At 37.6% G+C, this 19,775-nt stretch overlaps 6 protein-coding genes across 19 annotated transcripts; 4 read left to right on the plus strand and 2 right to left on the minus strand.

The window, feature by feature from the left end:
- Window positions 1-5,987, plus strand: LOC104110414 (probable RNA helicase SDE3). Of its 3 annotated transcripts, none has more exons than XM_009619903.4 (5): window positions 1-319; window positions 1,676-2,501; window positions 2,587-2,757; window positions 3,510-4,967; window positions 5,270-5,987. In XM_009619903.4, the coding sequence occupies exons 2-5, from the start codon at window positions 1,704-1,706 to the stop codon at window positions 5,819-5,821; spliced, it is 2,979 nt and encodes a 992-aa protein (XP_009618198.1). In that variant the 5' UTR covers window positions 1-319; window positions 1,676-1,703; the 3' UTR covers window positions 5,822-5,987. The 3 variants fall into 3 exon arrangements, with proteins under 3 accessions (XP_009618198.1, XP_009618201.1, XP_009618200.1); XM_009619906.4 differs by having other exon boundaries at window positions 38-244; window positions 1,670-2,501; XM_009619905.4 differs by having other exon boundaries at window positions 38-244.
- Window positions 5,988-6,007: 20 nt separating this feature from the next.
- Window positions 6,008-7,700, minus strand: LOC104110413 (non-specific lipid transfer protein GPI-anchored 21-like). 2 transcript variants are annotated; one of them, XM_009619901.4, is made up of 4 exons: window positions 7,250-7,698; window positions 6,677-6,703; window positions 6,493-6,552; window positions 6,008-6,408 (listed from the first exon to the last, which is right to left on the minus strand). In XM_009619901.4, the coding sequence occupies exons 1-4, from the start codon at window positions 7,587-7,589 to the stop codon at window positions 6,170-6,172; spliced, it is 666 nt and encodes a 221-aa protein (XP_009618196.1). In that variant the 5' UTR covers window positions 7,590-7,698; the 3' UTR covers window positions 6,008-6,169. The 2 variants fall into 2 exon arrangements, with proteins under 2 accessions (XP_009618196.1, XP_033515653.1); XM_033659762.2 differs by lacking the exon at window positions 6,677-6,703 and having other exon boundaries at window positions 7,250-7,700.
- A 961-nt stretch (window positions 7,701-8,661) lies between these two features.
- LOC104110412 (protein CDC73 homolog) lies at window positions 8,662-18,957 on the minus strand. 11 transcript variants are annotated; one of them, XR_004510555.2, is made up of 7 exons: window positions 17,839-18,957; window positions 17,561-17,643; window positions 17,326-17,433; window positions 12,103-12,279; window positions 11,224-11,413; window positions 9,455-9,603; window positions 8,662-9,044 (listed from the first exon to the last, which is right to left on the minus strand). XR_004510555.2 is itself a non-coding variant. In XM_009619899.4 (4 exons), the coding sequence occupies exons 1-3, from the start codon at window positions 18,854-18,856 to the stop codon at window positions 17,344-17,346; spliced, it is 1,191 nt and encodes a 396-aa protein (XP_009618194.1). In that variant the 5' UTR covers window positions 18,857-18,957; the 3' UTR covers window positions 8,662-9,044; window positions 17,326-17,343. The 11 variants fall into 11 exon arrangements, 2 of the variants coding, with proteins under 2 accessions (XP_009618194.1, XP_009618192.1); XR_004510553.2 differs by having other exon boundaries at window positions 11,141-11,413; XR_004510552.2 differs by having other exon boundaries at window positions 9,455-11,413; window positions 12,107-12,279.
- LOC138893386 (non-specific lipid transfer protein GPI-anchored 5-like) lies at window positions 8,754-10,289 on the plus strand. The gene is made up of 3 exons (XM_070177647.1): window positions 8,754-9,075; window positions 9,518-9,621; window positions 10,033-10,289. The coding sequence occupies exons 1-3, from the start codon at window positions 8,754-8,756 to the stop codon at window positions 10,078-10,080; spliced, it is 474 nt and encodes a 157-aa protein (XP_070033748.1). The 3' UTR covers window positions 10,081-10,289.
- On the plus strand, window positions 11,109-14,169 carry LOC104110410 (non-specific lipid transfer protein GPI-anchored 5-like). Its single transcript, XM_070179204.1, has 2 exons — window positions 11,109-11,421; window positions 13,943-14,169. The coding sequence occupies exons 1-2, from the start codon at window positions 11,109-11,111 to the stop codon at window positions 14,167-14,169; spliced, it is 540 nt and encodes a 179-aa protein (XP_070035305.1).
- On the plus strand, window positions 14,192-16,295 carry LOC138894504 (uncharacterized). The gene is made up of 6 exons (XM_070179205.1): window positions 14,192-14,474; window positions 14,536-14,886; window positions 14,975-15,246; window positions 15,436-15,673; window positions 15,761-15,879; window positions 15,984-16,295. Exons 1-6 carry the CDS (start codon window positions 14,192-14,194, stop codon window positions 16,293-16,295), a joined length of 1,575 nt encoding a protein of 524 aa, XP_070035306.1.
- Window positions 18,958-19,775: the final 818 nt, after the last annotated feature.

A 19,775-nucleotide genomic window follows, 5' to 3' on the forward strand; every position in this document is an offset into this window, starting at 1 on the left:
ATTCGCACTTTTTTGCAATTATTTTGTTTAAGACTACTCTTCTCTTCTCTCCTTGTCACGCACTTAGTGTTCACTCTTGACTCTACTACTTTTCACTCTTGACTCTACTACTAACTTATTTCATTCATCAGAGTATGGCTTTATCAAATTCTCAGCTCTGAATTACTCGCAATCTGTAATTTATCTGAAAGAGTGAAAATTTTACTAGGAAAATATATCGCCGTCTCTTAACTTTCAGAATTTGGTAAGGCATTTCACAATTTCTGATCTCAAGTTTAAAACCCTTCTGTAATCTCCCTTTCTAGAGACCAAAATTGAGGTGGGTTTTCCTTCTTATCTGTTTTATTTGATCTGCATTTTCACTTTTCTGCACTATTAGCTCGTTTGTGATTGTGGGTTTTCATTTTTCACGCATCGGTCATTTTGTCTCAGTTTGTCATCCTGTTACCACATGGTTTTATTTGTCTATTTTGTTGACAGTTAATATTTCACGGTTATCATTGCAATTTCTATTTTTATTTTGTTGGAATTTTTGGCCTAATTTTGATTCCTTTTTCTTCCTCTTGGCATGACACAAAACCCTGATGTATACTTGATTTTCAATGTTTTACCGTGATTTTCTGAGAGGATCTCGGGGTTACCATGTTTCTACTGAGTGAACAATGTACTAATAATGTTTCAAGATGTTGTTCAAATTCTGATAATCTTCAAACTTAACCTAGCCGGAGTTAACATCATTTTCTCCTCCTTTTATTGGTGACTGAGAAATCCATCTGTGGCCAACCCTTAGGACCAACTGCAGCCGTTGAAGCTCCAGCATAGTGGGCCCGCCCCTCTACCCTTTTCCACTTAAATAACAGCCTTAGTTCGCAACGTGCAAGGCTCGAACCTATGACCTAAGTCACAAGTCCTTCAACCTTTGCCACTTGAACTAAGCCCCGGGGGCTAACATAGTTTAGTTTTTACTACTTGTTTTTGTAATTCGGTTGCTATATGAATCATGTGAAGTTTTTATAGATAAATAAATGAAGGAAGAACAAATTGTGATGTCCATTAGCCGTTGTGTTACTATCACCTGTTTATTTTTTAGGATGACTAACTTTGGAACCTTGTGCTCGGTGATTAAAAAAGTTGATTAGGTTCATATATACGTTCAGTGTATCTAAAAAACTGAGTGCATATTTAACGGTTAACCACCTAGAGTATCAAAAAGGAGAAATTACAATGAAAAACCATGTGCTTTCATAACAATGTTAAATACATAAGAATAATCCACCAATACAACATTGGCATGCTGAATTTATGATTACTTTCTTTGAAAAAAGTTTTCTGCATCTATGGCCTATTAACCTGAATAATGTGTCAAAGATGGAAGAAATTACAGGCTGTGTATCAATAGATATGTTCTCTACAGTGCATTAACATTTCCATATGAAAACTACATTTCATATTAATGTTTTCTTTCATGAAAGAGTCCTGGATTTTCTCTGTTACCCAATCTGAATGTGCTAGTTAATTTGCTGCTTGTTGGTTTAATTCTCATTATTTTGATTGTACTTTTCTTCTTAGATTTATTTGAAACATCAGATTATTTGTGTAAAAGAAAATTTGGTTTAAGTATTATGGAAGGGTTACTTTGTTGCAGTAAGTATGTTACTTTGGTTGAAAGCTGCAGGTTCTTCTTGAAATTCTCTCAAGTACTCATGGGCTCAGTTGCTGATAAGTCGGATGATGAATATTCAGTAATTACTGATAAAGGAGACATCGGATTCGTTGACTTTGACAGATATAAATCAGCTTGTAGCTACAATCCAAATGGAGAGAGCGAGATAGTTGTTATATCTGTTCCATTTCCACTGATAGGGGGAAAACCTAAATCAGGAATTGTTGGTGAAACTATTGTCGATTCAATCACAATAGAGAATACCACTAATGATTCGCTGGAGCTCTGGTCAATTAAGATTTATGACTCGAAACCTGAGGATTCGTTCACGTTATCTCTGATGAAACCTCCAACTCCATGTTCCGACGTGCAATATATTCAAGAATTCATGGAGTCCTTTAGCTTAGAGGATAGAATGCTACGACCAAGTCAGACACTAACAGTGTGGTTGTCTTGTAAACCGAAAGAAATTGGGTTGCACACATCAGCTGTGCATATCAATGTGGGTGATGAGACCATCGAAAGATTGGTTTTTGTCCTGGCTGAGGATAAGGTCTCGCAGTCACTGGCTTCGAGCAGGCCATACTACAGAGACAGAAAGAAGAAAGCACCAGCAATAGATGTTTTTGCTCCTAATGCATTCGTTGTGGGTTCTCGGCCTACAAGGGCTCGAAATCAAGGATTCAGATACAGGCTTTCTTCATATCCCATTCCTGGGGATATAAGGGAAATGATAGAGAAGAAACAGTTTCCTGATGCTATTGGAGAAGGTTTAAGAAGAGATAATTACATTTTTTATTTTAGAATTTTACTAAATATTGAAGAAATCAAGATGGAGGTTTGTTTTCAAATTTTTATTTGAAGTACTGAAATACTTCATTTTGGGTAGTACAAAAATCTTTTAGTTTTTTTTTTTGCATCAGGAAGACATGAGGGACTATGATATGGAGTCCGTCACCATGAAGCGAAGGGGACCTCAGTATTTGTCCCTTGATGTCCCGGGGCTAGCTGAGAGGAGGCCGTCACTTGTTTATGGGGATTATATCTTTGCAAGGATAGCTACTGCCGATGCAAGTGAGACCACCCCTTATCAGGTGCTTTCATATATTTGCTTTGGTTTATATCATAACTTGCTACTTAATAATTTTAAGCTCTCTTTACTGCGTAATTTAGTGAAAATAATTATAAATCCATGGTACCTGTAGCTTTTCCAAGTTAAAAGATATGCTCTGTGTTTAATCCTCCTGTCATCTTCCTATTATCTTTAAAATCTTTTCATCTTGAAATATTCATGTTGGCCATTACGACTACAGATGTTGTGGTAGAGCTTCAGCATTTTTGCTATTAATTATCTTCCTTGAGTCTTTCCTTGTTTTGTTTCTGTTTTTAATTTCATTTTTTTCATGAAGGGGAGACTTGGCCCTTGGAGAAACGGTAAAGTTGTCTCTGTCTGACCTATAGGTCACAGGTTCAAGCTATGCAATCAGCCTCTGATACATGCGTCAGGGTAGGCTTCCTGCATTACACCCCTTGGGGTGTGGCCCTTCTCCAGATCCTGCGTGAATGCGGGATGATTTGTGCACTGGGCTGCCCTTTTTTTTTCAGTTTCATTTTCATCTATTTTAATGGAAAGTACACCTACCTTGTTCAATGACACATGCATTGCCACTTTCTCAGATACATGTTAAAAGTTCCACTCTTTGTCTAAGATATGCATAAGAACAGGTTTAAGAACAGATAAAAGAGAAATAATCATATAACTGTGAGATTTTATACATCAACTTGAGAGATCAAAAGAAGAAATTTATTTACATGAACTTGGTGATTTTTGGTGGTTCTTGCACAGGGTTATATCCACCGAGTTGAGGCGGAAGAAGTGTATTTGAAGTTTGATAAAGAATTCCACATCAACCATGTTGCTGGAAATCTTTATAATGTGCAGTTTGCATTCAATCGTACGAGTGTGCGGAGGTTACACCAAGCCATTGAAGCTACAGAAAGCTTAAATGGAGAAATTTTCTTTCCATCTGGCATATCCAGAGCGAGACATATACAAGCTGCCAGACTGGCACCTATTTCATGTATGCTTAACAAGGAGCAGACGACTGCAGTTGAAAAGATCCTTGGGTGCAAAGGCGGAGCTCCGTACGTTATCCATGGGCCTCCTGGTACAGGCAAAACAAGGACTCTTATAGAAGCTATTCTCCAGCTACATGTTACGAGGAAAGATGCTCGAGTTCTTGTCTGCGCACCTTCGAATAGTGCTGCAGACCATATACTTGAGAAACTTGTCAGTCAGCAGAATGTTGAAGTGAAGGACCATGAGATTTTTAGGCTGAATGCACTCACACGTCCTTTAGACGACGTGAATCCTAGTCACATTCGCTTTTGCAATGTTGAAGTTGATGCCTTCAAGTGTCCTCTTCTCAGGGACCTTAGAAGATATAGGATTATCATATCTACATATGCTAGTGCATCTCTTCTTTATGCTGAAGGTATTAAACGGGGACATTTCTCTCACATTTTCTTGGATGAGGCAGGACAGGCATCGGAGCCTGAAACCATGGTTCCTCTGTCGCATCTTTTAAGGAACGAGACAGTAGTTGTACTTGCTGGTGATCCACTGCAACTTGGTCCCATAGTTTTTTCAAAAGATGCTGAAAATTATGGATTGGGGACATCATATATGGAAAGGTTATTTGAATGCCAGTTATATGGTGATCTCAACGAAAATTATGCTACCAGACTAGTAAGAAACTATCGGTGTCATCCAGCAATTCTGCAGCTTCCCTCAGAAATGTTTTATGGAGGAGAGTTGATCGCATGTAAAGAAGATGATAAAGCTTCTGCTCAGACTTGGGTGGACCTGCTTCCAAACAAGGAATTTCCGTTGCTTTTCATCGGTATCCAAGGTTGTGATGAAAGGGAAGGAAACAACCCATCATGGTTCAATAGGATTGAGGCAAGCAAGGTAGTAGAGATCATAAGGGATCTGATAGAGAACAAAGGTCTGAAAGAGGAAGATATTGGGGTGATAACACCTTACAGGCAACAAGTACAGAAAATAAGAAAAGCCCTTGAGAGTTTCGATTGGGCTAATGTAAAGGTCGGTAGTGTTGAGCAATTCCAAGGTCAGGAGAGAGAAGTTATTATTATCTCGACCGTCCGATCAACTGTAACACACAATGATTTTGATAGAATCCACTATTTAGGATTTTTAAGCAATCCAAGAAGGTTTAATGTTGCTGCTACAAGAGCCAGATCGTTGCTTGTAGTTATTGGGAATCCACATATCATCTGCAAGGTAATTCTGTATTAATTTCTGCTATTGCAACTTGTAAGTATCAATCTAGATTTGATATGCCACAGTAAAGCTGAAGTTTCTGTCTATCCTTTTTGTTTATTTTCCTGGTCCTGGTAATATCTATTGTTGGCAACGGAGGAGGAAAATATTCTCAGGGAGCTAAATGTTACTGTCATTCATAAAAGTTGAATTGTTGTGGGCATATGTGGAGCTTAAACTTATGAATCATGAGGCTAATTTTGCTAAAATTGCTATTTATGAGTGAGAAATGCAAATATTTAATGACATGTACGATATGGCAGGACCCCTACTGGAACAAGCTTTTATGGTATTGTGCAGATAATGGCTCCTATAAGGGCTGCTTCTTACCTGAAAGACTGGAGATCCTTGAAGAGGATTCTGGACGAGCAAATAATTGGTGTGATGACGAGGCTCAAGAAAATAACTGGGACTGCAAAGGGGCACAAGCTAACGATTGGGACTGCGAAGGGGCACAAGCTAACGATTGGGACTGCGAAGGGGCACAAGCTAACGATTGGGACTGCGAAGGAGCACAAGCTAAAAGTTTGGATTGCGAAGGGGCACAAGCTAAAAGTTTGGATTGCGAAGGGGCACAAGCTAACAATTGGGACTGTGAAGGAGCAGAAGCTAAAAGTTGGGACTGTGAAGGGGCTCAAGCTAACAATTGGGATTATGACAAAGCCAAGAATTGTAACGACGGAGGCACCTGTGAAAATGAAGGGAAACAGAGTCTTCAGCCATCTCCTGAGGTTCAATGTGGTACAGTTCACCAGTCAGAATACATCCCAGACCCTGTTATGGATGAAGCTGAATGGTCTGATGGTTGGAAATAACTGCAGTAATAGCTAAGAGGCTGAAAACTTTTGGAGGTTGTACTAGCAAATAGATTTCACTCAGATTCTGTACTAGGACATGCAGTTTTTGCACTTCGAAAAATTCAAGCTCCAAAATGCCTTGTCAAATTTACATAAAGTGGTAAGGTGAAAAATTCAAGCTCCACATATACGTCAAAACTGGCATCTTGAAACCTCATATTCATTATATTCCATGAAACTTGACCACAATGGACATTATCAAAACAGTGCAAAACTCATGTATACATGATCTCCAAAGAATGATTATAAACTACAAGCAAGCTCTAAAGAAAAAAAAAAAAGAAAAAGACAAAGTGGGTTGGCAATTTAGTAGAACTTGAAAGCCATTGTTCCACAGGCTGCTAGAAGAACAAATGTTGAAAATCTATCAGAAGATGGGGCCGTTGATGGTGTCAAATCAGGCTTGAATCCTGAATTATCATCAGGGTTTCCAAAGCTGTCTGTTGGGGAAGGTGGTGTTAAACCTGAATTAGGATTACCTGGTGTTGTATCAGCCACTGGTCCCAATCCCAAAGGAGGTGTGAATAGCTGAGGAACATTGGCAGCTGCCATATGCAAGAAACAATAACACCCACTTAAAATTCAGCAAGTTCAGTTAGATTCACCAGAAAAATCAGACTTTTAATTACCTTCAGGACTAGGAGATGGGGGTGACCTAGGAGATTTTGTTGGTGCTAAGGCAGCTGGACCTGTCAGCCAGAAGCTTTTTATTAATCCCAATATTTTGCCAATTGAAGATTTTAATCTTCTTTTTATTTTCTTGTGTTACTAAAATCTGGAAATGCTAGTGCGAGCCAGAGTTATTTTTTGTACCTGGAGCTGGAATAGGGGAAGCAGACGCTGCAATGTATATAGTAATACAATTCAGAGTTAGTGCCCTAATCAATTTGCTCAACATTCAATAACCTCTCAAGGGTAAGGAAAAAAAAAGAAACATTTTTTTTAATTCTGAAAGGTAATCTCACTCCAATATTCATAGTAGGCCAACCACCAAAAAGATTGTGAAGTTTTTGCTTAAGAATGCATATTAGTTCATTATCAAGCAAAATTCTCCAAGTCAAATGACCATTTTAACCTTATGATGCCAATATACTCTAGCTAACAAGCTACAAATTGAAGCAAGTATGACTACAAGTGAGACTTTTTGTGGGGCTTAAGTCGTCACAAAAGACTTTTCGTGGGGCTACTAGAAGATTGCCAGGAATAGACTTATTCGCGGCGACTGCTAAAGTTTTCGAAATCGCTTTTTGAGCAATTTTAGTCACTACAAATAAAAAATAGAGTCGCCAAGAAAGACTACCCTCGAAAATAGAGTCATACAAATTGAAGCAAGTATGACTAATAAGAAATTGGTTGATAAAACAAAGAAGAAAACAACTTGATTACCTTTGCACTGGAGGGGGACACCAGCCATGTTACAAGCTTTGGGAAGGGAAACTGCTAATGTCCTGTTAATGGGTACGCGAAAAGGAACATTTCCAGTAACAATAAGGCAGAGACAATCTGTTCCATTACTCATGACATACTTGAGAGATCTGCAACAATCTGAAGTTGGTGAAGAATTGTTTCCACCATTCGTAATGAAGTTTATGCAAGGGCTAAAGCTACGTAACATTGCACCGCTACACGCTGTACTAATCTGCCCTGAAACTAATTGACTGCTTAAAACAATAGCCAAGATTGATACTAATAGTTGAAAGTTCTTTAAGAATTTTAACACTAACATTTTTGTTTGAATTTAAAGGACTTGGAGAAGTTAAAAGGGAACGTGCAAGGAGGAAAGATGATTGTATATAAGCTGGATGTTGGATATGGAAGACATTGATTAGAAGTGATTTATAGATGGCTAATTGAGATATAAGAAGAAATATGCAGGTTCAAAGTGGTAGTTTTGGAGCTCAACTACCTTAACTAATTACTTCAAATGATGGACTGTTTAATTAGGTCACCTTGCAAGACTTCTCTCTCTCTCTAAATTGCATTTGGATTTCGAAAGTTCTTTAATAGTTTTTTTTATATATGTTTTAATCAGTTAGATGTATTCCTTTCTTATTCTTCTTCTTTTTATTTAAAAAAAAAAAAAAAAACTAAGTCTGAAGTATATTAAAAAGAGTCAGAGAAAGTATCAACTAGCTATAGAAAGTGAAATGCTGCTATATATTTGGTCCTTTAACTACTTTGAACCTGATTTTTATAATTAGTATGCAGGTAAATGGAAATGGTTGCTGCTGAATGAATTCTCTACTATCGAATGTTTTAAATACATGGTCAGACCTTTCTATAACAGTCCTCCTCTATAACAACATTTCACTATAACGGCCAAGTTATCTTTGGAACGGATTTATCATGTTATGTTATAGCAGCCAAAAAAATTTCAAACAAACGATGTCATCACTGAGATGTTTGATTGTAAATTTTTCTTGCATATACTACTCTTTTCCTACATTGCATGTTTCCAATTTCATATTTTTAAAAATTCTTATCGACATAGTAATTTTCTGCCTCGGCTAGTCCTAATGTTTTTTTTTTTATCGAAGACCCCAAATAAAAGAGAGATTATATTGGTAACAACATAATAACATAAGTCAACAAAGTTATCTACTCCATTGCTTAGGAGTTAGGTTATCAGCCAGTGCTTATGCTATACGGGTTAATGACACCGAATTAATGACACGTTATTGGAAATCTTACCTCATATGAACCCTTATTAGTTAACCAATGTATTCCTTCTGTAATCAGAAGACAAATAATCACCCCTAGCAAAATGTATAAATCTCCAGCCCCCCCACTCCACAAAAGAAGCAAAGCAACTAGTCTAATATTTCTTTGTTTTCCCTTAGTTGTTGTGCGTGAAAATTAATTATAAACATATCTGTCACAAGACCAAAATATGGCATCGAAAAGGATCAAAATTTGCATGGCTTTAGTTGCAATAGTGAGCATGATTTCAACAGGAGCAATGGCTCAATCCAAATGCATGAACGCATTCTTTAGCATGTATTCATGCCTTAGCTATGTCACTGGAAATTCAAAAACACCGTCTAGCTCTTGCTGTTCCGCCCTGTCTGGCGTGCTGCAGTCGCAGCCCAGGTGCCTTTGCACCATTGCTAATGGAGGCGGTTCGTCGTTGGGCGTCCAAATTAATCAAACTCTTGCACTTGCACTGCCTGGAGCATGCAACCTGCAAACTCCTCCTGTTAGTAGATGTTATGGTAAGTGATATACGAAATATATATTATCAGTTCACTAAGTTTCTAACAATTAATATTAGGCTATTAGCTAGTATATACTCCGTCTATTTCATTTTGTATCTCACATCTTTTTTTCTTAGTGTATTCCAAAAAGAATGACATATTTTATCTTTAATGACATGCTCCTATATAGACATATAAATGTCATGGCATTTATAATAAGACCACGAGTTTTAAAGATACTTTTGACAAATGTCTTTCTTTTTTAAACTTTATGCTCAATCAACACTGGCGGAATATAAATGAAAGGGAGTAAATTAACGTGATTTTGAGACATGCTCTATCCAAATTATAAGTCGGTATGCATATTGCACTTGTACTACAAGTGTTTAGCAATTACCTTCAATATTTTCTCTAATTCTGTATTGATGCACAATTTCTCTGCTAATACTATTTGATACAGCTGGTAATGGACCGGCAATGCCTCCAATGCCAATGGGTTCTTCACCAGTGGGTTCAGTACTTCCGACAGAACAGCAGATTCTTAAACTGGTTCATCGTTTTCAGGTAATTAAGTCATGAACATTGCACGCACCAGAGTATTATAAGACCAATTCTTTAACCTAAGTCTACAAAGTTGAAGCAATTTACAAGAACTAAGGTCGAAAGATCTGCAACTATATATAGATTGCGGGTGTAAAGTAATATCACCAGAGTATGGCAACCTTTTAGCATATATATAGTTCATGTCCTAATCAAGAGAAAATATATGATATTTGTTTTAAATTAAAGTACTAAAATTATTAGGAAGCAAACAGTAAAAAGAAGAAATGAAAAATAGCGAAGATCAATTATAATCCACGAATTACAACTATAATTAATCATCTATGTTAATTTGTTTGTATATTTGTGAGATCATAGTACTAATTATCTATGATTGTATGTTTATGACATCTTACTTATCGATGAATTGAGCAGGCTCGAAGACAACAGGGAGTAGCAGTACCTCTGATGGAAGCCCCTTAAATCTCCCTCTTCAAATTGTTTGTTCCTTCTCTCTTTTCATGGTTTCATCTAGGAGTTCTAAAGAAGTAATGTATTTATGTACTGTCATGTTATGTTATGTTATGTTATGTTGTGAAGTGATTTATATTACTACATGTATTTTGTATCCTTTTCAATTTGCCAGTTGTGTTTGTACTCTCCTAGCAATGAGAACTCCAAAAGTTTGAACATTTCTAAAGTTTCAGTTTGAGCTTTCAGCTTTATGCCTGCGTGCAAGAAGCACATTCACGAATTTACTCTGTAACTCATATATATCCATAGGCAATATTAGGAATTTAGGCATGATGATAATTAGGAAATACTAGCACCTAAAAAAAAATAATTAAAAATGGTTTCAGGGGAACAGTCTCGGAAAGAAACAATAATTTTCTTCAGGAAAGAGTTTGAAGAGAGAAAAAAGAAGTGAATCATGGCTCAAGCTGTGAAAAAATTAAAAATTATAGAAAAAAAAGGAAGATTCTTTTATCATAGACGGAGATGTTATCATAGAATTTTACAGATTCCTAAGGTTTTCCCTTTCTATGTATAGATTCTTTTACGTGGCAAATATCACTTGAAAATTGAGGATTCAGTCAAAACTCAGAAGTTAGAAGCATGTGATGGATAAAGGATTAACACTTTGATCTTGCAGTTCTTAAAGGTCTTCGCCTTTGAGCAGAATCCTTAGGTTTTTCTATGACCACCAAACAAATCATGGTACAGAGTGTTGGCCTGAGTTGGTCAGCCATATAACTAACCACTTATCCACTTCTACCTAATTCCTATGTAAAATATCAAAACGAATATCAATGTCTATCTGTGAAAACTTGTTTTCTGTAATGGTAGATTTATTAACATATCTTAGTTGAGTACTCTTCGTGTCTTCCACCTCCTTTTTCCTATTAGACCAAGCACACAGTTGTTCTCGATCAAGATTACGAGATCAACGACTTTCTTAGACAGAAAACATTTTTCTCGTCATTTCTCCGAGATTTCCGAGTACCAGAGGAATGGCAAGTCAAAGGAATGAAATGGGAGCAACCTTGGTTGTGTTGGCGATGATCTGGGTAGGAGTAACTGCTCAAGAAAGTGATGACTGCACGAACGTATTGGTCAGCATGTTACCTTGCATGAACTACATCACAGGGAACTCCTCGCCGCAATTCTCAGGTTGCTGCACGCAGCTTAGCACTGTGGTTGATAAGAAACCAGAATGCTTGTGTCAGGTCCTCAATGGGGGTGACTCCAACATTAACCAAACTCAGGCTTCGGCCCTCACTACTGCTTGCAAAGTTCAGACTCCGCCTGCTAGCCGCTGCAATGGTAAGAAGAAGGTTCATTCTAAAATCCCTGCATTTAACTTATTAACACACAAAGCATACAATCCTGACACTGCTCCCTAAGAACAGTTGGTTCACCAATTGGCTCTCTGCTGGACAACCAAATTCCCTATGCACTAGGCTACACTAGTTTCTTTAAATTCTGCCCTTCTTCGGGAAAGTCAAATTTTGGTTTTACAAAATGCTTAACATAATGCCCTCAACTATGTTGACAGCAGGTGGTTCTAATTCAGTGCCGTCATCACAAGGTGGTTCCAACGATGCAACTTCAACCAATATGGCAGCTCCTCTTTCTTTATGCTTTCTCTTTATTGCTTCTTATGCTTCAATAATCAACATGGCCTGACTTTGTTTATCTTCCGTAGGCTTCCAATGTATTTTATCTATTGTATTCTTGATGGTTAGCTAATCTGTCTATTACGGAAGAGTGCTTTTACTTTTTAAACATTAGCTCACATCAGCAATCAGCTTCCTACTAGGCTAACTCGCCATTGTATTGTATATTCTTTCGTCAAGCAATATTGCTAATACATATTCCATAATCTTTGGTGCGCGTTAGTTGGATCCATTCAGGTGAATAGTCTACTGTTTAACTAATCTTTCGAAAAGAAAAAAAAAATTGCAAACACCCAAAAGAAAAAAAGCCTCACATTCAAAGATATACCTACACAGGATTCACACGCCTAGAACAAAGGGTGTATATACCCCAATAGAAGACCTCGTCAAACCTAAAAAGGAGGATATTCATCAACTGTATTTCCATTATAGGCTCACAAGTCTATTGGATTTTGTCGAGTCTTCACTGTCCAGTTTTGTAGGCCACTTTGTCATCTAATTTCACCTGGTGCAACCAAGATCAAGATATCATGTTACTTGAAGCATTCTAGTGTTACAAAATATACTTGACCATTAAATTGTTGTATTACAAAAGAAAAACAAAGAAAATAACTATGAATCAGCTCAACTCTGCATTACTCTTAAACACAGGAAAAAGTGGCACGAATTCCTGTAACCATCTACTTTTACAGATTAAACTTTGGCACTAATGTCACAACTCACTCCTCGGCGCTGGAACTAGCAGCAGAGTGGTGGACTCAGTCGAAAAGATGTCCCAACTTAATCAATCTCTTATTGGAAATGGTAGGGGAAACAGGAAAATTAGACTTTCATGATTCCTCGGTCACCTATAACCATGGTTATGACCAATCTCCATATATGGGAGTCCCTATCCTTGCTGGACATTTACCGTACTAACCAGAAACAGAGACTACATTCCATGACACATTTCCTTCTCAAAAAGTAAAAATGAGAAAAGGAATTCTATCCATTTTTAATTCATGCAATATATCGAACGAATTGCATCCTCACCGCCCTCACCCCTATTTCTGATAAATATCCCTGGCCCCATCGTATCATCCACCAGGTAAGTTTTCCTTCACTTAAGTAGATAAAAAGTAGCTTATTCCAAACTAAACCTACTACGGCTGTAAACAAAACTTTAACGACAGTATTATGGCACTATCAGAACTTACCAAATAACCAAAGATTCATCTAAAGCCAGTAAAATTGATTCTTACTTAAGCCAGTAAAATTGATTCTTACTTGTTTCATACGTAAAAATGACATTTTTTCAAGTGTATACTCTTTTTAAATGTTTGAGAATTTACAAGAAGTAGAGTATAAAACAACGAAGTACGCATTGAGGAGAGCTAAGAAAGAACATTTCTCTTCACCCAAAATATCAGAGTAACTTGCAATAGAACCTCCACTTTCTGAATGAGAAATGGCATAAATCAAAGAAGAGAATAACTGGAGCTATGGCACCATGACTGTCCTTTTTTACCCCAGAAAAACTACAGTACTGCTCATGGCAACAATGGGTGGAACATACACGAACCTGCTCACATACAGGCGTACGAAAGGGAATATGCCAGTTTGACGAAAGAAAACCATATTTCTACAACTCTGACCAGTGTTGTAAAAAGTGACCGCTTCCTCGCTTAAAGCGAGAAGCGAGGCGAGGCATGTGGCGCTTCTCTTAACTGAAGCGTATCAGATTTACAAAAGCGTTCGCTTCTCCTGAAAAAGCGAGAAGCGATGAAGCGATGCGAGCGTAAGAAGCGAGCGCTTCTCTTTATAACTGGGCTGCCAACGTATTTAATTAAAAAGGCCGTCTTTTTTTAAAAGACCATTGAGCAGCAGCAACAGAGAACAACAGAGGCGACCTAGGGTTCAAGTTTTCTACACTTTTCAACTTCAAGATCATCAAGTTTGATCCCAGGTATGTGATTTCTTCTTCCTCCTCCTCCTCCTTTTTCTTTTTTTTTTCTTTCATTGTTTCAGTGTCCAAATAGCAGCGAAATGCTGGCGAAATTTTTTTTCCCCTTCAGTTCTTTCTGCCCATTTTTTCGTTTCAGTTATACTGCCCTTTTTCGTATACTTACTGCCATTTTTTTCATATCATTTATTCTTAGTTCTTATTGTCTTTCTTATGTGTTATGTAGTTGTTCTTTTAATGGCACCAAAAGAAGATAGGAAAGACCCGGCTTGGGTTTATTCTGCAAGAGTTAGCGAGACCAATAAAATGGCAATTAGATGTCTTTTTTGTGACAAGATTTCGAATGGGGGAATCTATCGTCAAAAAGTGTATCTAATCGGTGGTGATCTAAGCGTCGCATCTTGTCCTAGAGTTCCGCCGCATGTGAAGGAAGAATTGAAAGCATACCTTTAAAAAAAAGGAGTTAAAGACTCAAATGCTTCATGAACAAGAATTGCATAATCTTGATGATGACGATGATGAAATAGAAGAAGGTGACGATAGTTCGTTGCTTCCATTAAAATCACAAAAGCGGGGAAGGATACAAACAATGTCTTCTAGTTGTGGATCTACTGGTAAGACTAAAGGTCCTATGGATTGCTATTTCTCGCAAAAACCAGGAGATATGGGAGGGAAAAATGGTAATCCTCAAATTGATGCCAAAGCGATTTTGAGGGATCGTGCAGTTGCAATGTTTGCGCGGTGGATGTATGATGCAGGTCTTCCTTTTAATTGTGTTAATTATACTGACACTTTTTTCTGCTTTTATTGAGGCTATAGGCCAATATGGTCCAGGAATGAAGCCTCCAACTTATCATGAAGTTAGAGGTCCATATCTAAAAAAAGAGGTGGAAGAGACTAACAAAATCGTGGAGGAGCACAAAGTAGAATGGAACAAGTTTGGTTGTTCCATTATGATGGATAAGTGGACGGCAAGAAGTGGAAAAATGATCATCAATATCTTGGTGAATTCTCCTAACGGAAGCTTGTTTCTTGAGTCCGTTGATGCAAGCAACTCTTCTGCTGATTCAACCAAAATGTACTCCTTGTTCAAGAGTACAATAAACTCTATTGGAGCAGAAAATGTTGTTCAAGTTGTCACGGACAACGCCAGTGAAAATGTTAAAGCCGGTGATTTGATGTCTGTAGGGTACCCACATATTTATTGGACTCCGTATGCAACACATTGCATTAATTTGATCTTCCTGACATTTTCAAGAAAAGGTTTTTAATCAGGCAATTAGAGTGCATTCCTATATCGTTCAAAGGCCTTTGTTATTGAATATGATGAAGAGATTCACTAAACAAAGAAGCTTGATGAAACCTGCAAAGACAAGATTTGCTACCGCTTTCTTGACTTTGCATAGGATGTATGAGCAAAAAAGCAATTTGAAGAAGTTGTTTGTTTACACTAACAGTGCCTATGGAAGGGAAGTTCGAGGGAGAGAATCTGCAGATATTATGCTTTCTACTACATTATGGAACAATGTGGTTCATGCATTTGAAAATTGGTGGTCCTTTAGTTAAAGTGCTTCGTTTGGTGGATGGGGAGCAAAGACCACCAATGGGCTACCTTTACGAAGCAATGGATAGGGCAACGAAGGCTATTCGAGACTCTTTTAGTGATAAAAAGAATATAAAAGAGTCTTTGAGATCATAGATAAAAGGTGGAGCGGTCAGATTCATCGACCTTTGCATGCAGCTAGACTTGTTTTGAACCCGGAACTGTTTTATGACAATGAAGAGAGGATTATAGGAGATGAAGAATTGTGGAGTGGATACATTGAATGTATTGAGAAGTTGATACCTGAAGAATCCGTGCAAGATAAAATAACAGAGCAATTTAGTACTTATAGGAATGCTGAGCAACTTTTGGGAAAAAACATGGCTATTAGACAAAGAAAGATGAAGTCACCAGGTGAGCGAGTGCTTATATGTTGCTTTATAGTTAATAGGTTATTTCTTTATAAATATTATGTTTTGAATATTTGTTCTACTTCTACAGTTGAATGGTGGAAGCAATATGGTCATTCCACTCCAGAATTACAAAAGTTTGCCATCAAGGTTCAAAGTCTAACATGTAGCTCATCCGGGTGTGAAAGGAATTGGAGCGTGTTTGAACATGTAAGAACTAAGAAGAAAGATTTAGTATATTGAGATAATTAAATTATATCTCAATGGTCCTAATCTTTCTAATTACTTATTATTTGCATATTCATACCAAAAAGAGGAACAAACTAACCTTGAAGTGTCTCAATGATCTAGTCTTCATTAAGTACAATAAAACATTGAAGCGTCGTTACAACGCTCGCAATGTACTTGATCCAATTAGATTGGACAACATCGATGATGCTAATGAATGGCTAACTGGAGTCCCAAAAGATCATGCAGATGAAGAAGTATTTGAGGAAACTTTTGATTTCACTCGGGGTGATGTTGCGGAGGCGCGTGGAATTGGGGAGAGGATTTATGATTTGAGGGTAGTACCTCAACTTCAAGCTCACAGAGGAAGGGAAAAGAAGCAGCTACTTTGTCCCTAGTTGATGAAGAAGAAGAAGTTGAAGAGATGACGAGCAATATAATAATGATAGTGGAATACAAGAATTTGACAATTCTGTAGAAGAATAGGATGCTCATTTTGTGCTTAAATTGATGCTACTCTTTAGTTTTTACATTGAAGTATTGAACATTTGCTTACATGTGTTGTCTATGCAGTATTTATTTTAATTTATTTTTTTTAAATTCCGCTTCACTTCAAAAAAACGAGCGCTTCGCTTCTCGCTTTAAGCGAAAAAGGGCTTGTCGCTTTTCCTCGATTCACGCTCTTCACAACACTGCACTGGCTCTGACATAATATTTATTATTCTCGCGGCTTCAACCTTAAGATCTAGGCTAAGGCCTCATTAGCAGCATGTTCCCTCTCGGTGGTGCCAAATTGTAATAAATCCTCAATCAAAATCTCACTCACTAAAGTCCTAGAATGCGATGTACCAATAAAATAAAAATGATGTCCCAGTGAGACCACACTTTTACATGCCGGAAACTACTACGACCAATTCTCAATCCCAAACTAGTAAGCGTCTGTCTACAGGAATCCTCTAGCTCCATTTAAAAGTAACTCTTATATTTATCTCCGTTGATTAGGAAACAAGAATCATCTCAGATGACAAAGAGGCCAATGATACATTTGGACCTGACTGAAATCAGCACATGGCACAAGGTAAATATGGCTTACCATAAATCAGATAGTTAATTTCCTACTGTATGGTAATGACTCTGAGAAAAAAATACAAAGTTCCAAACACCTTTAGTTTAAAGATACTAATAAAACACAGTCAGCTATCCAAAACTAGCATAACTATTTGAAAAAGTTTAATACTAACATTTTAGAGCATCAAAACCTCCTTAGACTCAAACCATCATCAGATAAATATAACCGCAATAGTCAAAGGAAGCAAAATACCAACCATTTAGCTTCTCAAATTTGAAAAAGTTAGGTTAACCAAGTTATTGTTGCAATAATAAAAAGAGAGTCATAAAAGGGAAAACAGCATATAGCAAGTTGTCTACCTAGAGCCTCAACATGCATCAATGCGAGCGAGACCTCATAAATTCTTCAAGCTTCTCCCACACCTCAAGTGCTGCAGCTCTATCCTGGTGGCGTTTGTTTTTACTTATCTGCAAATTCAATTGGCAATATTGGTAAGACATAACAACCATACAAAATAAAATGCAAATTGTCGTCATAGCATATAATTGACAATTTTAAGGATAAGGACTAAATGAACAATCATAATGTGCTAACCGAAATAATCTTAACATTCCATTGCTTTGCAGTCTTCGCTGACTCCACGCTATCATCCTCAAAACGCAAGAAAAATCCTACAACTGCAACAAAGGCCAGGAAATGGATATTGCATTAAGTATAAAATCTAACTTCAGATTCAAACAATCACTACTTTTTTGTCTTAGGATAAACAAGATTACTCTGATCCGTTTCAGAACTACTGTTGCAAGAAGTTATTCATCATTTCGCAAACAATTTGGCAATAATTCAGCTGCACATAATCATTCAAAACTTACTCTTGTTAAAGATCTCAACATGATTCTTAAAGGGCCAATCTTTGAACTGCCATTCTTTCCCCAACACGAAAACCGCCACCACACGATCCCAATCCTCCGCCTTCAATGCAGAAGGCTTATCCCTCACCTCATAGGCTGTAACTACCCTATCCCTACTAAACTTCTTCTGCACTGTTATACAATCGGGTTTCATCCCCTTCATCTGCTTCAATTTCACATCAGTTGGTATAAAGACCCCATCCTCCAAAAACTCCTTCACATTATAAATAGTAATCAAAGTCGAAAAAGCACTGGGAACCAAAATAATCGGAACACCCTCCCCTATCTTGCTTCCCTTCAAATGCATTTTCGCCTTCGGCCCACCATCATACCCTAATTCATCACCACCGCCAAACCCCCCTCTCTCTATCCGATTCTTCGCTACCAAACCGTCTTTCCTCTGGAAAGACTCTGCCCGCTGCCGGTCCTCATCTCTACGCAACGCCGCTGTAAAAACACTGTAAAAATCCCGGTTCTTACACATCAAAATCGACTCCCTATCCTTCAAAGGCTTCTCTACAGCTCTAATCAGCTCAATCGGGTTTCGATTTTCCAAAACCCTAACGTCCGTTAAAAAATTCTCATCGTTACCAACACCAGCAGCAGAAACAGAAACAGAAATAGGAGCCGTAGTTTCATTGGGCTGAGGGAATTTGAGGAATTCAATGGAGTCAGACGAGGCAGTTTTTCCGGTGAGATAATCGAGGAGAGGTTTACGATCAGGGAGAGTGACGGCGGGGATACGAAGGGAGCGTGATTGCTGGATGTAATCGGTGTGTTTGAGGTGGTGATTGGTGATGAAGTTGATTAGGGTTTCAAGAGTGTAGCGATTGGCTTGCACGTGCTTAGAGCGGTAAGCGGTTTCAATGGTGCAGGGGAAAGAGTAGTCGTTGCCGAAACGGTAATCGTCGCCGATGCGGACGATTTTGTGGAGCTCGTTTCGGATGGTGTACTCCCGGAGGAGGGTGAGGGGATCCATTGGAGTGATTGTCTGAAAGGTGGAAAGTTTTTGGACTGAACTTATTAATGTGTTTTCACTGTTCAACTTGTTCTGTTGTTCATAGCTGACTAGCTAAGAACTTGTGGCCTAATTAGAGAATTTTTTCTCTTTTTAACTAGGTTTGAGTTGACGAAAAAATAAAATGTAGGTTTGGGAGTTTGACTTTCTGAACTACACTAGTTACTTCCACATGACAATATGGGTAAAATTAAGGTCACTAAATCTTCGAGCGGTTTTTTATCATTTCACTGAAGTACTCCACTTTTGAAATATCTGCAAAAATGGATACTGTATATTATTTGAATGTAGACACATTGATACTCTTGTCTTGTTGCAGGACAAGGGAAATCCTTCCATTCATTTTTGCTTGTCCAGTATGAACTTTGTACACCCCTTAAAAAATAATAAATGAAGTAAATAATTTATTATGATATTCATATTAAGTGATGCATATCTTTAATGGATTTGAGAAAATTATTTGAAATGAGTAATTAATACAGTGAATATAACAGGAAAAAAAATTAGTCTTCTCTTGATATGCTAAAAGTGATAAGTAAAAGTAAAAATCTATTTAAAAGTGAACGGAGGGAATAGTAACTAGCCCATGCCGATGTGGAAAGGTTGGTTGGCAAGCTCAACTATCGCACAAAGACATCTAATCTGCTGCTAGTTAGTCAATTTCTTCAAAACTACTTGTGATATTAATAGAATGAAGTAGTTAGCATTAAGATATATCAAGGGTTCTTCAGGCAAGATATGTTATACGAGGACAGAGGACAATTACATATTGTTGAGTATTCTAATGCGAACATGACAAGAAATTTTTCCCAAAAAATTAACCTCGAAATAGTAGTATTAATTCAATGAAATTTAATATCGGTCTTCAAAAAGCACAAAT

This window comes from Nicotiana tomentosiformis, chromosome 6 (genome assembly GCF_000390325.3).
Source record: "Nicotiana tomentosiformis chromosome 6, ASM39032v3, whole genome shotgun sequence".
NCBI classification, from domain to species: Eukaryota; Viridiplantae; Streptophyta; class Magnoliopsida; order Solanales; family Solanaceae; genus Nicotiana; species Nicotiana tomentosiformis.

Coding starts and splice junctions, on each gene's coding strand:
- LOC138894504 (XM_070179205.1), top strand. CDS start 14,192: ATGCTTCATGAACAAGAATTGCATAATCTTGATGATGACGATGATGAA. Junction 14,887..14,974: donor CAGTGAAAATGTTAAAGCCG/GTGATTTGATGT, acceptor GACATTTTCAAG/AAAAGGTTTTTAATCAGGCA. Junction 15,247..15,435: donor CTACATTATGGAACAATGTG/GTTCATGCATTT, acceptor TGGAGCGGTCAG/ATTCATCGACCTTTGCATGC.
- LOC104110414 (XM_009619903.4), top strand. CDS start 1,704: ATGGGCTCAGTTGCTGATAAGTCGGATGATGAATATTCAGTAATTACT. Junction 2,502..2,586: donor TTGAAGAAATCAAGATGGAG/GTTTGTTTTCAA, acceptor TTTTTGCATCAG/GAAGACATGAGGGACTATGA. Junction 2,758..3,509: donor GTGAGACCACCCCTTATCAG/GTGCTTTCATAT, acceptor GTTCTTGCACAG/GGTTATATCCACCGAGTTGA.
- LOC104110412 (XM_009619899.4), bottom strand. CDS start 18,856: ATGGATCCCCTCACCCTCCTCCGGGAGTACACCATCCGAAACGAGCTC. Junction 17,644..17,838: donor TGTTGAGATCTTTAACAAGA/GTAAGTTTTGAA, acceptor CCTTTGTTGCAG/TTGTAGGATTTTTCTTGCGT. Junction 17,434..17,560: donor GGAATGTTAAGATTATTTCG/GTTAGCACATTA, acceptor TTGAATTTGCAG/ATAAGTAAAAACAAACGCCA.
- LOC138893386 (XM_070177647.1), top strand. CDS start 8,754: ATGGCATCGAAAAGGATCAAAATTTGCATGGCTTTAGTTGCAATAGTG. Junction 9,076..9,517: donor TCCTGTTAGTAGATGTTATG/GTAAGTGATATA, acceptor TATTTGATACAG/CTGGTAATGGACCGGCAATG. Junction 9,622..10,032: donor AACTGGTTCATCGTTTTCAG/GTAATTAAGTCA, acceptor TGAATTGAGCAG/GCTCGAAGACAACAGGGAGT.
- LOC104110410 (XM_070179204.1), top strand. CDS start 11,109: ATGGCAAGTCAAAGGAATGAAATGGGAGCAACCTTGGTTGTGTTGGCG. Junction 11,422..13,942: donor GCCTGCTAGCCGCTGCAATG/GTAAGAAGAAGG, acceptor TGTGTTATGTAG/TTGTTCTTTTAATGGCACCA.
- LOC104110413 (XM_009619901.4), bottom strand. CDS start 7,589: ATGTTAGTGTTAAAATTCTTAAAGAACTTTCAACTATTAGTATCAATC. Junction 6,704..7,249: donor TGTCCCCCTCCAGTGCAAAG/GTAATCAAGTTG, acceptor TATACATTGCAG/CGTCTGCTTCCCCTATTCCA. Junction 6,553..6,676: donor TTCCCCTATTCCAGCTCCAG/GTACAAAAAATA, acceptor TCTGGCTGACAG/GTCCAGCTGCCTTAGCACCA.